Source organism: Periplaneta americana, chromosome 11 (genome assembly GCF_040183065.1).
Source record: "Periplaneta americana isolate PAMFEO1 chromosome 11, P.americana_PAMFEO1_priV1, whole genome shotgun sequence".
Lineage (NCBI taxonomy): Eukaryota > Metazoa > Arthropoda > Insecta > Blattodea > Blattidae > Periplaneta > Periplaneta americana.
Window position 1 is genome coordinate 126185496 of NC_091127.1, and position 18023 is coordinate 126203518.

General features: G+C 33.5%; 1 protein-coding gene across 3 annotated transcripts in view; it reads left to right on the forward strand.

Moving 5' to 3' along the window:
- Positions 1 to 14660: 14660 nt before the first annotated feature.
- bmm (brummer) overlaps positions 14661 to 18023 on the forward strand; it is a 46676-nt gene continuing 43313 nt past the window's right edge. For 2 of the 3 annotated variants that reach the window (XM_069840018.1, XM_069840019.1), the window contains exon 1: positions 14716 to 15010. In XM_069840018.1, coding sequence (XP_069696119.1) covers positions 14851 to 15010 — 160 coding nt within the window. In that variant the 5' untranslated portion in view covers positions 14716 to 14850. Of the gene's footprint in view, positions 15011 to 18023 lie in introns of all 3 variants that reach the window. The other variant, XM_069840020.1, reaches the window with a different exon arrangement.

Genomic DNA, 18023 nt, shown 5'->3' on the forward strand with positions numbered 1-18023 from the left:
ATGAACATAGATTTGCTCGTCCCCAAACTCAAAGCCGTGCACCTCTCTGATTACGCGGTTAACTGGTTCCCCTACTATCTTTATGACCACCAGCAGTGTGTAATTTTTAATAACCAATACTCAACATGGCTGGCAGTAAAGGCGGGGGTACCCCAGGTATCTGTATTGGGGTCTCTTCTATATGCAGTCTTCTTAAATGACATTATCTGAGATTCTAAAACACAGTAAATACATGCTCTATGCTGATGATGTTATATATGCACATACGCGACCTGAAACTCTAAATGACACAATAGACCAATTGAACAGTGACTTGAACTCAATATCAGCATGATCTACAAAATTCGACTTAACTTTAAATCCAAATGAGTCGCAGGTAATTCTAATCGGGCAACAACGGTTCTTACGCATTTTAAAATCCGCTATTATAAATTCTGTAAAATTAAATTATTCTATAATCTCATTCAGTCCCTCTGTTACATATCTAGGTGCATACATGGATGAGTGCCTCAAGTGGAATATCCAATTCACGCACACATGCAAGACCGTCTTCTCCATCCTACATTCATTAAATCGCCTGAAAAATTTTCTACTCTTTCAATTAAAAAGAATTTTCATACAAACATTGGTGGTGCCACATTTCGACTATTGCGAAATTCTACTGACAGATTTAAATTCTAATTTAGCCCGAAGATTGCAGCGCGTTCATAATGCTTGCATACGTTTCATTTGCAACATCCGCAAATACGACCACATTACACATTCCCTAGAGACGCTCCAATGGGTAACATTACAGGACCGAAGATAATTATATCCATTCACTAATTTTCCTATGTCATATCAATACTTCTTCGCCTAACTATCTCTCAGTGCGTTTTAATTTCTTGTCTTCATATCACAGCCTTCGTACTCGTTCTAAAAATGACCCTTTATTATCAATGCCTTGCCATAAAACAGCTCACTATTCTTCCTCTTTCACAGCATCAGCAATTCGTTTCTGGAACTCCCTATCCAGCTGCCTCAGGTACTGTCGAACGATATTAAATTATTTAGCCACGTGACCAGTACTAAGCCACATAACTTCTAGCTTCAGATTTAATTTTCCTGTTTCTTTATCCTATCATGATTGTTGTATGTACTTTTATCATTGAAATTATAAATAATCATTGTAATCCTACAAATTGTTAGTACATACTTAACTCATTTTTCTGAAAATGTTTTCTTTCTTCCTCATTGAGGTTTAATTCTCCTTTGTGTGTATATATGTAATTTTCCTCACTGTCAGTGTTGTATAGTTATAATTTACATTTGAATTTGTAATTCTTGTAATTTGTAATGTTGGTTCACTTACTCCTTGTATATTCATTGTAATTATTAGTTACTATGTTTGCATTATTTAACTCAACTTGTGCTTATATGACTGTATCAATTTTTTAGTGTTCTTTAAATATTAGTCTGTAATCATTTAATTGTATTACTGCAAATTGTATCAGCTTCTTTTGTTTCTGGCTAAATGGAAGAGAAGGCCTGATGGCCTTAACTTCGCCAGAATAAATAATAATAATAATAATAATAATAATAATAATAATAATAATAATAATAATAAATTATTATTATTATTATTATTATCATCATCATCATCATTATCCTCTGATACGCTACTTTATCCGAAACTTACTGATAAGTTTCAGTAATATTCTTACTTCAGCCACTCTTTCTAGTACAACTCATTTCATATTTCTTTCATTTCACACACTCCATATCCACATTTCAAATGTTTCCAATCGTTTCTCTTTACTCCATGTTTCTGCCCCATACAATTCCACACTCTTCACAAAGCACTTCACTAGTATTTTCCTTAGTTATTTTTTCCAAAGGTCCTAAGAATGTTGCAATACCTTTCAATTAATATGATAATGACCTGCCTAAATTTATGTGAATATTGCTCTGAGTAAGTCAATAAATTAAAATATCTCACTGTAAAACCCAGACACTTTTTAGTTCCGACTAACTTTATGAGGTCAGTGGAACTCTCAACTGGAATTTGATACAATCCTAGAAAATCTGGGACGTATAACAAACCTTGGCGTAGTTTAAGCCATTTCATACACATAGCAGAAACAAGAGTGTCATGTTTTTGGTCCTTGAAACTATTTTAGTGCCTACTTCAAACACTCAAACACTACTAGTGCCTGCGTGGACGTCAGCACACGCTACGTCCCTCCTCAACAGCTTCTCGTGGCCGGGTGGGCTAGTACCGGTACTCTGCCTGTTTGCAAAGTCTATTGTTTTTGTTATTGTTATCAAGCCTACTGCGTCTTCCTTAATTTACATTACTGAGCATAAATAACTGCCAATGCGTCAATGAAACATTTTAAAAAGTCAATTTTGTTATATAACTTGTTTTTGTTTAACATCCGAGATGTACCAAGTGATGAAATACATTTCAGTAGAAGATACACAATATCAGAACCTCGATTTATCAAAATTAAATTGGATATACTTTAATTCGGCAAAATTGGGACAAATTCTAAATATACAGAATAAGTAACGAGTCTATCGAAAAATAAACTATTTTGGATAATTTTTTGAAATGATGTTCATCCTCACGAGAAAGTACCTTTCCCGGTGTCATATAAACACCCCGTCCACCGCCACCAGAGGAAGCTACTTATCCATGTGTAATGTGCATTTGATGTCAACTTAAATGACCTAGAGCATGGCCTTCTATACGCCAAGGACTTAAAATGACCTGGAGCATGGCCTTCTATATCCCAAGAATAATGACACACGGCCATGCCTATACACATTGTTGTGATAGACTGGAATGATAAAATGCCACGCAGCCGCTTAACGTTACTGCAGAAGAGAAAAATTGCTGCCTGGTTTGAACTCTGAAACAGTGTCGCTCAAATTAAGCGTTTATTCCGTAGACGAAGTGTTTCCAGGCAGATTGATCGGTCGCATAGGCCCAATCTGTTGGCCTTCGCGATCACCTGATTTGACTTCCCTGGACTTCTTTTTCTGGGAATTCATCAAGGATCGTGTTTATGCGACTAATCCACGCACCATTCCTGAATTAGTGGAACGAATTGAACACACGATACAAATAATTACGCCTGACATGCTCACCAGAGTCCATAAAGAGTTGATACGTCGCTTACATTTGTGCATTCAACAGAACGGAAGACATTTTGAAACTTGTACACCATGATTTGTCAACAATTGAAACTGTTTTTACATTTATGTGTTTTAATAAAAGTTTAAAACACTAACCATTCTTTCGTTTAATAGTTCTGGCGGTGAGGGGAGGGGGTGTTTCCAAATCGACTGTACGGCATCAGGAAGGGTTCTTTCTCGTGACTATGAACATCATTTCAGAAAATTATCCAGAATGGTTAATTTTTCGATAGACTCGTTATTTATTAAAGACTCTGTATTTATCTCTAAAAATTTAAGCTAGTATGCATGAAGAAGGAAGAAGGTGTTACAGTGAGTGATGAGAGCCGAATTTTATAAAATTTGGTATATTCAATTAGGAACACTAGCAGAATATTACTATGTGATATGAAATACTGAAGTAGCTTCAGAGTGGCGCTTTCCCTTTTTGTTATTGTCTATGAAAGGAAGACAGAAGGCAGCTATCGGCGTAGCTCAGTCGGTTAAGGCACTTGCCTGCCGATCCAGAGTTGTGCTCGGGCGCGGGTTCGATTCTCGCTTGGGTTTATTACCTGGTTAGGTTTTTCCGAGGTTTTCCCCAACCGTAAGGCGAATGTCAGGTAATCTATAGCGAATCCTCGGCCTCATCTCTCCAAATACCATCTCGCTATCTCATCGACGCTACATAACCGAGTAGTTGATACAGCGCACAGTGTGTAAAAACACTAATCTAGCTGAACAAAATTAATAACTTCTCTCCTGTAAAACAGGTTTTTATGAAACTTTGTACAGGAGTTACGGGTAGCATATATCTATCGTGTGCAAACTTTGATTATGTTTATGTAAGAGGAACTACCCCTTTGTAGAGAGTGGTTTTAGACAAAATTAATAACTTCTCTCTTGTCTAACAGATACTCATGTAACTATGTATAGGAGTTACAAGTAGAATTTATTTTTTGTGTAGGCCTACAAACTCCAAGACGATAAGGCAATGTTTATACTAGCCTACCTTATAAATTCATATATTTTGGTAGAAGATTTTTCATGTTTCTTTTGTTATCACTAGTATCAAATGCATACTTTTGTTTATATTTGTCCATTATAAAGCTCAGGCGTACAGTAGGGCCTACAAAGAAAGCGGCGTTTTCTTTTTTGTCAATGGTACTGGAAAATATATCGTAATCGCTTTAATATATGATTATTATATAAATTTATTAATCCTATTTCTTAATTTTATTCTCCGTTATGTGTGGGTAGAAAATGGTGCATGCAATTAAATCATTTTCGTTTTATCGCTGCATGTTCTGAGAATATTTAACTTTGTGTACTGTGGTTCATATATTTATGTTGTTTAGTCAACTGTCCGAAGACAGTCTCAACCTCACAAGTGATACCAAGAAGGTACCACTTATGAGGCGACTAGACCAGGAGATAATGGGATAGGGTGGCCAGTTCCTTTCCTCCATTGCATACAACGCCGACTAGCTACATGTTACATTAATCAGACTTCAGATACATACAAACAATTATTGTTCTTCCTCTGACACATATCGTCAAGTGAGATATACTGCCTGCCTGATAATACACCGTGATTCAAAATGAAAGAGCGAATTTCAATTTTGTATTACAGACAAACTATCAAAGATAGAAACACATTGCGCATGTCACTGAATAGAAGAAGGTTCAAAGTTTGGATACAGCTGCGCTGTTGTTTGTTTATAGCAACATGGCTACTACGCCACAGGAAATAACATTTTGTGTGTTGGAATTCGCGAGATGTCAATCCATTGTGAAAGTGCAACGTGCGTTCCGCCGTCGATTCAACAGCCGCCTCGGCACAAGCATATTTATGACTGACATAACAAATTTGCGGAAGTTGAACAACACCATTCCACAACGTTGGATTGGAGGAGGTGGACAAGATCTTATTCATTGTTTTTGACCTCCCAGGTCACCAGACCTTACTCTGTGATTTTATCTGTGGGGGTACATAAAAGACACGGTGTTTGTCCCACCTTTGACAGCTAAGTTACTCTTGAAGAACTGAGAAATCGAATTGTTGATGCTGTCAATTCAATAAACAGGGATTGGAGGAGGTGGACAAGATCTTATTCATTGTTTTTGGCCTCCCAGGTCACCAGACCTTACTCTGTGATTTTATCTGTGGGGGTACATAAAAGACACGGTGTTTGTCCCACCTTTGACAGCTAAGTTACTCTTGAAGAACTGAGAAATCGAATTGTTGATGCTGTCAATTCAATAAACAGGGATCAGTTGATGCGTGTGTGGAATGAACTGGACTACTGTCTCGATGTTTCTCGCGCAACACATGGTGCTCATGTTGACTGTACAGTGTCTGTAGGATAAAACTTTGAACCTTCCTCTATCCAGTGACATTCGCAATGTGTTTCTGTCTTTGATAGTTTGTCTGTAATACAAAATTGAAATCCGCTCTTTCATTTTGAATCACGGTGTACATGTAGGGTACATATCAGCCAGAACCTCAATCAGAGGATTATACAGAGTGATTTACGAAGATTTATCTCCTCTTACGGAGCTTATTTCTGAAGACATTTTGAGCAAAAAATGTCATATAAACATGGGTCCTATTCTCAATGTTTACAGAGTTACGTTTCGTTATTGGAACGCATTGCTGTGAGCAACGCGTGATCTTAGTCAGCGAGCAGTCAGCAGCCAGCGCGAGCGCTACGATAAAGTTACGTAGAGCGAAGAGTGCCGTTGACTAGCTTGCGACCAAAGCGGACGGCGATATTTTTTTTAATGTGTTGTAAACTCTCCAAGACTGTGAATTACGATGCAAAAATGAACGGCAATAATCAAGTCGGTGGAAGTGATGTGATTTGTAATAATTGTTGTGTTAAGGGGACGCTCAACTTAAAAATTGGAGAAAAAGTGTCATAGAAATGAAAAATTAAATTTCTACACTAATTTACGTGACAGAACTAAATCAATACGCAGAATTCTTCCCCTATTCATTGAGAAGTCACAGTCAAATGCACAAAGCCAAAAAATAAAAAAATGATAATTAAAAGTGATATTTCAATTAATGATTGATTAAAAATTGAAATATTTTTTTATTTTGAAAAGTATTGGATCTAATGAGCTGAGATTTTGCATGTTACTTTCCATGTGTATATTAAACTTTTTCTCCAAATTTGAAAACGATTGATCAAATAGGAAAAAAGTTCCAAAATATAGTTTAGTGTCCCCTTAAGTACGTAAGAATAATGTAATTTTCTAGTTTAAAAAAAAAAAATAAAAAGATGTCTGTACGAAGGAACTAAGGAGTTCAGAGCACATTTTTAGCTTCACAATATTTGCCAGTTAAAGAAATGATACTTCTGAATGGTTCATTCTCTGTTTGTATTATTCTTTTACCTTCAAACTAAAGAAAAAACGTATTTTACAAACAAATTTAAATTAGTGTAACTCTGAAAAAATTGAGAATAGGAACTATATTTATATAACTTTTTTGCTCAAAATGTCTTCAAAAATAAGCTCCGTAAGTGGCGGTAAATCCTCGTGGATCACCCTGTATGTATATTATACAGATATAAATGGCATAATAAAAATATTTCACACAAAATATAATAAACGAACCTTAATATCGATGGGCCGATCTCTTCAGGAACGTCGCGGGTGTGCAGTGGTCCAGGGCAGAAAGGAGCAGACACGAATGGAGAAGTCTAGAGAAGACCTTGTCGTGACAAAATACGGACAGAAAGTGCATACTACTCAGTGATGATAACTTGTTAGAGTAAATGATTCTGGTGTAACAATGTCCAAACGAGTGTCTGTGCTAATAGAATAGGTGACAGTGTAGAAGCGAATGTGTGCAAGAAAAATAGGTGACAGTACCGAAAAAAGTGTCTGTTTTAGCAGGAAAGGTTATAGCAATAGTTTAAAGATAGTAGGAAAGTGTGGTATAAGAAAGGAAACAGGTATGAACTAAACTTATAACTCGTGTGTACTAGCTCACCACATGAGTTATAAACCGAGCTCTCCCCAGCAATCTCGTATGTCAAAAAATTCAATTTCACAGGTGAGCGAAAAAAAAAATAATAACTTATCATGGAAGTGAACGAATTTTTGACGTAAGAGGATATTTAAATCTCTTCTTGTGAAGTTTCTATCCACGAGTGAATTTATTTATTTATTTATTTACTTATTTAGTTATTTATTTTATCTATCGATTTATTTATCTGTTTATTTATTTATATATTTATTTATCTATTTATTTATATATTTATCTTTATATATATTGATCTATTTATCTATCTATTTATTTATCTATTTATTTATTAATTTATTTATTTATTTATATATTTATTTATTTAAATACATACGAGAATGCTAATGTCAGTGGCCTAGATGTACGTGTATTTCTTTCATTCTTTACTTATAATCAATTCCATACTGTACCTTTCTCCATTTTATGAGAAGTTATCAGTTTACTGAACCAAGACTAGATTTAAATGTCATATGGTATCTAGCAAAATGTTTGTTAGAAGGTAGTTGGAACATGGCTTCTAGGAAATCACATCCATGGAATGCATTTCTATTTCTGACGAGCTTACTATCAGTGATGGATCGATTTTAAACTTGATTAGATACGAACATCTTGAACAGAAAAAAAAACACTTGTTTCCCATCAAATGAAAAATGAGAGATTCAGTGAAGAGTGGACTAATATACTCAAGTATATTCTAAGATTTTGTTGCGTTTGTCTCCTGTCCGTCATTTATTAAAATGTTTTTTTTTTCTTTTTAGTCTCGTGATTTTAACGATACTTTTAGTACCTCACAAATATGCAGAAGTGTAAATATCTGTTATACCTTACTAATAAAATTGAAAGTAAACTAATGGATTCATAAGATGACTACAATAATAATGATGATGATGATGATGATGATGATAATAATAATAATAATAATAATAATAATAATAATAATAATAATAATAATAACTAGATTAAAAGAATAGGCTACAGAGCACATGTAAGATGTATTAAGTTTTCCAGCTGAAGAATGTAATTTGAAAGTAAACTTTCTAATTGAACAAATCCATGTTTTCAAGAAACTAAAATTGTAAATTATCTTAAATTACTCTTCAGTCCATTCAGACGCTAAATAACCCGAGATGTTGGCACAGTGTCGTAAAATAACCTACTAAAAAAATTAAATTACTCCGAAAAACTGCATACTCTTATTTAACATGTCGTCAACAAATCTCAAATAAGACTGTAACATGCTAATCATCATTTAACTACAGTAACTAGCTTTGAACATCTGACCACACCATCGAGTTGTATGCACATCGATGGACCACACCAACAAATTGTTTGAAACATTCGAAGATGCATCTGCACATGCACTTACAACCTCTAAGTACTGTCACATCCAAGTTAATTCTGAATGAAATGTTCAGCACATCAGCGCCAATTCATAGCAACGACATTGCATTTTTGGTCCAGGGAAAATACAATACTGCGTTGCTACGAAGTGGCAGAAGTGAGTATTTTCGTAAAAGACGAATATTTTCCCTTGAAAAAACAAACAGACAAACAAACATTATGGATTTCCTAGGAACTAGCAGTGATGTAGCCCTACTAAGTATTTACCAATTTAACTTTCACTTTCCGAAACATCAACCATCGCACATATCTACTTTACTTTTCTTAAAGGTAGGCTTAACTGCATCTTTACCACTACTACTTTAAAAAATTCGATCGAAAGCTTTAACATTTCATTGCACTACACTGATTGCTCTCTGTGAATTAGATTAAAATATAATCGAAGTTAGTATTTTTGTTCTTTTCACTTTTAATTTAATTTCACTGCTTGTGTATTTTATGACCGGGTGATGTGTAAGAGAAGGCCCTATGGTCTTAAATCCGCCAATATAAATAAATAGAGATATGATATATGAAATAATATGATAATTATGATATATGATATGACATGACATATGATATGATATGATATGATATATGATATGATATGATATATATGATATGATATGATATGATATGATATGATATGATATGATATGATATGATATGATATGATATGATATGATATGATATATGATATGATATGATATGATATGATATGATATGATATGATATGATATGATATGATATGATATGATATGATATGATATGATATGATATGATATGATATGATTTGATATGATATGATATGATATGATATGATATGATATGATATGATATGATATGATATGATATGATATGATATGATATATGATATGATATGATATGATATGATATGATATGATATGATATGATATGATATGATATGATATGATATGATATGATATGATATGATATGATATGATATGATATGATATGATATGATATGATATGATATGATATGATATGATATGATATGATATGATATGATATGATGTGTGGTGTGGTGTAATATGATGCGATGCTATATATGATATGGTATGATACATTATGTCTCGTGACCAGAACATAGTACGAAATGGAAACATAAAAATTGGAAATTTATTCTTTGAAAAGATGAAAAAATTCAAGTAACTTGGAGCAACAGTATCAAATATAAATGACACTTGGGAGGAAATTAAACGCAAAATGAATAATGGGAAATGTCTCATTAAGTTGAGAAGCTTTTGTCGTCCAGTCTGCTCTCAAAAAAGCTGAAAGTTAGAATATATAAAACAGTTACAGTATATTACCGGTTGTTCTGTATGGTTGTGAAACTTGGACTCTCACTTTGAGAGAGGAACAGCGACGAAGGGTGTTTGAGAATAAGTGCTTAGGAAAATATTTGGGGCTAAGAGGGATGAAGTTACAGGAGATAGGAAAAAGTTGGACAACGCAGAACTGCACACATTGTATTCTTCACCTGACATAATTAGGAACATTAAATTCAGATGTTTGAAATGGGCGGGCATGTAGCACGTATGGGCGAATCCAGAAATGTATATCGAGTGTTAGTTGGGAGGCCGGAGGCAGAGACGTAGATGGAAAGACACTATAAAAATGGATTTAAGGGAGATGGGATTTGTTGGTAGAGACTGGATTAATGTTGCTCAGGATAGGGACCGATGGCGGGCTTATGTGAGGGATGGACTCCTTCCATTGTTCTGGTATAATTTCCTTTTCCCAAAAAGAAAGTACAAGCTTATAAATTTCGATAGATAATGCGCTTCCACCCTCTTGTATTAATTCCGCTGCAATTTGATCGATACCTGGAGACTTGTACTTGTTCATATTTTCTATCGCAATTTCGACTTCAGAAAGTGTGGGTTCGGGTATAAATGGCTCAGCAGTTTGTATTTGAATTTCGTCCCAATATTTATTTATTTATTCGTTTATTTATTTATTCGTTCGTTTATTTATTTATGCATTTATTTATTTATTTATTTATTTATTTATTTACTTATTTAATTCATTTAATTAATTTATTTATTTATTTAATTTAATTTATTTAATTTATTCATTCATTCATTGATTCATCATTGATTCATTCATTCGTTGATTCATTCATTCGTTGATTCATTCATTTATCTATCTATCTATCTATCTATCTATCTATCTATCTATCTATCTATCTATCTATCTATCTATCTATCTATCTGTCTGTCTGTCTGTCTGTCTGTCTGTCTGTCTGTCTATTTTGCTGTACAGAAACCAGAAGCCAATAACAGTTCAGCATAAAGCATAATTACAAAATGACAAAATTAATAATGACAAAATTACAATAAAAGTGCATAAAATAATTATTACATATAAAGACAATAATTAGATTTAATGGCAATAATGACAATGAATGGACGGAATAAAATAAATAATTGAAATACGTAAAATAATGACAATTAAAAATAATTGTAATTGAAAATGAAAGGATGAAATCATATAAATGAATAAACTACAAAATTATATAAAAGATAACAAGAATAATATTATAATACATATTTAAACAAAAGACATAAAACTCCAAAAGTATATACTACACATTAAATGAGTCCAAGTTCAATCTGTGCAAATTAGCATATTTTATACATCTGCAGACCAGAGAGAGAAATTTAGAATTTCTATTGTAAAAAAATTTATGAAATCTTAAACCCTTAGAACGAATACGAAGATTGATATTGCTTAGGAAGGTTACCAGACATAAAGTCCAGGATTATAATGTCCATACGTCAAAATTTCCATGGAATAATGTCCACGTTGAAAATGTCCATGTTAAATCGTCCAGAGTCAAAATGTCCATAGTTCTATAATGTCCACTTCACTCTGATGTCCAGCGTCATAATGTCCATAGCTCTATAATGTACACTATATCCATTGTTCAAGGTAGTTATAGTAATCTATGTAAAAATTTCAAGTACAGAACTAACCAGAACTGAAATTTTTAAAGATGGAACGAAATCCTCAGTTAGTGCCATCACAGAAGGGTAAGCCACTTCTTTCTTTTCGTGGGTACCTGTACCAACATCATAACTTTAATAGAGATAGGACAAAAATATATTGGCAATGCAGGGAAAGAAAATTTGTAATGCTGTAGTGATAACAGCAACCTGGATAACATTCGGGTTTTGCGGGATGGCACAGATAAGCATTTACATAGTGCCGATGAAGCAGGTATAGAACTAAAGGCCATCTTGAACCGTGTTAAGGCAAGAGCAAGAGCGTGAGCTGTACATCATCCATCCATTTGGCGATTTATACAGTGCCTAAAGCGCGAAGGAAATGAAATTCGGACACAAATATTGCAAGCAAGAGGGGGGCGTACACAAATTAAAGAGGCGGTGAATAAAACGTATTTGACGAATCAAAGACAAATTATCCAGATCGTGAGAATCTACAATAGGTACAAAGAAAATGGAGAAATTTTCATATAGCTACCTTAAAAGTACTGGTTACCATCTTAAAAGTGAGGCTTCGGTTCCCAATGATTAATAACTAATTTGTACGAGTTATGAAATAAAATTTATTGTGTTCTATTCAAGCAGAATTTTCCTTTGAACTTGGACATTTTCACCTCACGAACGTTTTATCATATGGACTTTCTGTCGTATGGACATTTTCACCGTATGGACATTTTGACAATATGGACATTTTGACCTTATGGAGGTTTTATCATATGGACGTTCTGTAGTATGAACTATATGCGGTGGAAGCCTTAGGAAGGATTCACAATCAATATCACCCTTAAAGACTTTACAAAGAAATAAAGAATCAAAATCTTGACGTCTGGCAAATAAACTACAGCAGGAGCTGCAATAATAATAATAATAATAATAATAATAATAATAATAATAATAATAATAATAATAATAATAATACCTTTAAATGATACTGAAAGCTACCTGCCCAGTGACAACGCATTTCGATGGCCAAGAAGTGAAACCTCATATCTGTAAATTTGCAGATGAAAAAGAAAACTCTTTTAAAAATTAATTTTTCTCAAAATATACAAACTTTTTATATATATTTTAGTAGTTAACTAAAAGGCCATTTTTGCAGATACGAGGTGTCAGTTTTTAACCATCGATTTAATATTATCAATAGGCTACTCCTAATGAAAAAATAATTTATTTCATTCAAATGGAATAAAAAAATTCCAGAGGTATTAAAACAAGAAAACGAAGTATTTTATTAATGTGCTTGACAGTGTATTTTGTAGTTAAGAGTTTATTTATTTTTTAAACTTCATTCGTTCATAATTTTCTGCCCAAATATAGGCCTTTCACTGCAAATCCAGCGTTCTCCAATCTTTCCTATTGTCTGCCTTCAATACTACTTTCATCGTTGTGTATACGGTATTAGCATTGGAAGGGGAAACGATGAACGACTAAAGTAAGACTGGAGGCATTATAACTTATTCCTGTCCTGACTGCGTGCACACTTGGACAGAAAACAATATAACAATAAATAATATGATGCTCTTCGAGCTGTATTGTCGTTAATTTTTTTCATTATGTTTACTACAATATTAAAAAGCTTGAGAATTTCCTGTTAAATTAATGTTCATCATTTCTGTAAAGATCCTCTTTTAAGGGGTTAGGTACAGTTTACAGCAGTATAATTTTTGGAAATATCCAACATTTTTTCCCTCCATTACTGCATCTTGTACAATAATGAAAATTGGTATGTGTAAAACACTGTCCTTCTGCTATATGAAAAAAAAATATTTTTACGATTAAAAAAAATTATTGATATATTCAAAATTCATAATGCTGGTAGTTCACTGTGCAGTGATGAAGCGTTTCCTTCATAACTCATAAACTTGTTAACTTTTTCATGTTCTCTTTTTTATTTTATTGCTGAAATTCATGTTTACAATATCATGCTCTTTCAACTACATTCCTTATAAGTAAATATATATATTTTTTATTTTGTGTTAGAAGAAAATACTCATATTTGACCATTTCTAAATTAATTTATTTTTTTGCCAGACAACCTATCAAAGGTAGAAAAGTGATCTTGCATCATATTGTATATATGTCATGCATAAATACACAAAAAATTTCATCACAGAATGTTAGTTACTTTTTTAGTTATGTGGCAAACGCTTCATCACTGCACAGTGAACTTAATTTTGAAAAAAAAAATGTAAATAATTTTTTTAAATCGTAAGAATATTTTTTTTTCATATAGCAGGACAGTGTTTTACACATACTAATTTGCATTATTGTACAAGAATACAGTAGTGGAGGAAAAAAATGATGAATATTTCCAAACTTTTACTGCTGTAAGTTGTACCTAACCCCTTAAACTATTTTTTAACAACCGGTTTTACGACCTGCGACAAATTTAACAAGCGATTCGAGCGAACCAGCTGAATGACACCACTGTTACAACAATCAAAACTTGTTTCATAATATATTGTATAATGAAACGTACTTGCCGTAAACATTAGCAATTAAAAAATATTAGAAATTACTACCGTTTTACGCTAGAATCTACGAACGAATTTTCTGATAACAGGTCCAACTATACCCGTACCGCCAAACCCATACATCTCTCGTTCGTTCGTGGATGTGTCCTTTCCTCAACTAGAATATTAATCTCCACACTGCTCTGTTAATCTCGAACTTCTGGAATCCTCTAGTGGTGTAAAGAGTAACTACATTGATTAGCTATGTGAATAAGTTGATGTTTCTTTCGGACTGTAAATTATAACATTAGATCGTAAAATTATACCAACTTACTCGTATTGTGGAAACCCTTATTTTTTAGTTTTCTCAAATTCCAGACACATTTTATTTCTTCTAGAAGAGTTGTTCTTCAGAGGAACTGCAATACCGACTTAGCCAAGGGAACATACTATTCAGTACGTCAGCAGGAGCGCTTCTGTCGCATGTGGGCGGAACGCCACTACCACACCACTTACGTCTAGCCAATCATCAGTGTTGCGTAGTGAAACGTCATATGAGGTGGGAACAAATCCTGCATTTTATTTATTTCTTATCAATGAAGACGAGCAAAAACATTAGGTTGGATGTAGAATTTCACAGTAAGACCGGAGGACGAGAAGAGGAAGGTGACAAATACAGAAGTCCAATTCACAGTGAAACCTTTGTTGAATACATATGTAATATTAGTTTGTTGTGATTAGGCAGAATAGTGAATATTGACATTATAACCTCCAGTGAAATACACAGGGAACCAACATGAATCTGTCATTTGCTGGTTGTGGATTTTTGGGAATATATCACGTTGGTGTGGCTGGTTGCTTCAAAAAATACGCACCTCATCTTGTTCTGGACAAAGTATCTGGAGCTTCAGCTGGGGCCATAGCAGCATGCAGTCTTCTGTGCGATTTGCCTCTAGGTTAGTACAATGTGACAGTAGATTCGTTGTGTATAAAATGTATTTGTTGTGTTGCTTCTTGTTTCGACTTATAAATATCTTACAATTAATTTGTAAATGATTATTTCTGTAAATAGTTGAACTTGTTTACCACTTTGCCTAGTAAAACTAATATTTATTTAGTACTGTATATATTTGGTTTAATGAATTCAGACGTGTGTGCATAAAACATAGTAATACATGAATTTCTTTGATGTAATGGAGAGTCATTTGTTTTAATCTTGTTTAGAAATAATTCTTGCTTATAAAGAGAGAGCCTGTCGACCATGTGGTAGCAACACGCCGGATGTAGGTCACGGCTGTCATTCATTCTAGCACGGGAATCGTCTGCTGTCCACGAATTATTTCGTCCGTTCTCTTGAGATACATTCACAGTGGACGAATAGGAAAGAAGTACAAATCGAGGGAGACCCACCCCCTGCCATAATTCATTAGGGGCGGTTACTTCCTTCTTATCATTCAGTAATACGAAATTCGTTATAAGGGACGAACATTACTTCTTCATAAAATACGCCTATATGCCTACATAGTAAATTTTAGGAGTTGTGTTTGTGTCTATTCTTCATTCATACACATTCCGAAATTTGTGAATTACAAAGTTCAGTCACATAAAATTTTACCTGTACGAATGTATCATTGTTGTTAAAATTTACTATACAGTATATAGCCCTAAATTTAGCAAGTACAGTAGGCCTACTACACGTATTACGAACAAACTGTAGGATTTAATGATTATATTTCCATTGTCTTATTCCTAGTCGACTGTTTTGCCAAGGTCCGGACAATTTATGTAGGCCTACTTTGTGTAGGCCAACATGCATACGTTTAAATTATATAAGTTTTCAGAGATATTATTATTATTATTATTATTATTATTATTATTATTATTATTATTATTATTATTATTATTTATTTATTTATTTCGGCAAAGTTAAGACCATCAGGCCTTCTCTTCCACTTAGCCAGAAACAAAAGAAGCTGATACAGGTTGCAGTAATACACGTTAATGATTACAGACTAATATTTAAAGAACACTCAAAAATTGGTATAATAATACAAGCACAAGTTGAGTAAAATAATGCAAACATATTAAATAATAATTAAAAAATAATATAAGTCTTAGAAGTTACACTCAATGAATATGCAAGTGATTGAGTTGAATGTACAGAGTATATTAATCACATAGGTCTATTGCCGTTTTGTACCTAAGATATACAGAATTAAGACAAATGGTATTTATCCCACATGGATAATTTAAGTTTTGTAAGTAAATTAGAGCCATGCTAGTTTATATTGTATAAGTTCTATAACCCATATTTATTAGTCTAATATTTTTTCAGACTATGAAGGACATAGTGCGACTTCTATGACGTTCGGTTGGAAAGACTGTGGTCCTCCATTTAGGCCAGTACAGGCCATCAGCAGATAGGCTACATTTTCATGCTGTAGACGGAAACAGAAATCACTACAGTGACTTTCGTGCAACGTGTTAAACCTGTGCGCCTTATTCATCAGTGATTTTTTTTTTTAATAACGGATTTTTGTACGTACTTTTACCGCAGTGATCTTTTAAAAAACCGTATTTTTCGTATTTTCCTGTCGGTACCCATCTTTAAAGAACTTTAACATTCGAGAGAATTATTTATTGTTACAGCTACTACAAAGCTGACCTAATCTTATGTCTGGATAATCATAACTTTATTAGAAAATATGGGTTCTGATTTCTGTAGCTTAGACCTACTAATGTCTTGCATCCAAGTTGGTAATAGTTTATTATTTATAGGCAACACTGTGTCATCATTATTTATCTTGTTTATTCGTCGCGTGCCAATTGATTGAAACATCGCTTGTTGCCTAATTTCATACTGAGTAAAACAGACACAAGTAGTCAGTGTTCAGTCCGGATTGCCGGATAACTAAAAGTTGTGAAAAATATGAACTTAATAAATGGCTTACATGTAATGCAATGAATGTAAATCATTAGTGAGGCTCCCTATTAGTAAACAGTTTTTATGCATAGTCGTGGCATTATAATGATTATACGTGTTATTATGTTCATTTTGATTTTTATTCTCACGGGTGAGAGGACGGCATAGTTCAAAGAGTATAATCCTTGAAGGCAAATGATGAATTTTATCCATCATATTTCCAAGATTTGATAAGTGTGGATTATTTGCATCCTACAAAAAATTGTTACGATGTCCGTAAGTTCGTCAAAGCATTGAAAAAGATTATCTTACGATGCGTCACTGTTTACAATGCTGTGCGCAGTAGCCTTGATCTTCTGGAGTCCTTCAAAGGACGCTCATGCTAACGATGACAGCATAGGAGCGTAATGAACCCGCCCAGTGACTCAGTCTAATGTGCTAATATACAGTAGGCCTATTACAATAATGAATGTGCAGGCATATTTGTTTCACTAATTTACTGTGCCTCTTATGAAATTACCTTTCGTCTCGTTTCTCTTATCTATACTCCAACCACGACGTAAATACCAGATCACTTATCTGTGGCACGCTGAATATACCTCTTCATAGAACATCTTGTTATTCCTCATCTTTTACAATATCCACCTCGCGTCAATGGAATTCCTTGTCACAAAGTATTAGGGGCTGCAAGACAACAAACACCTTTAAGAACAGCTTAAAAGATAATCTTATTAGCATTTCACTCCAATCATACTGATTTAAACTATCACTGACTACACTGTTACTTTTTTCTTTAGACATCATCCTGATTGTGCTGTATTTTCAAAATTGTCTCATAATAATCTCTTTCTATTATCTAATATCATTTGAAATATATTAACATTCTATTATTTTAGTTTAATTCTGCTACACAGTTTATTTCAGTGTTTAATTAATAGTTCATAATATTTTGTTGTTTAATTCGTAAATAACTCTTGTATACATGTAACTCTCATCTAAATCAAATTGTTGAATTTTTTGTAAGTTCATGCATATGTATATACACT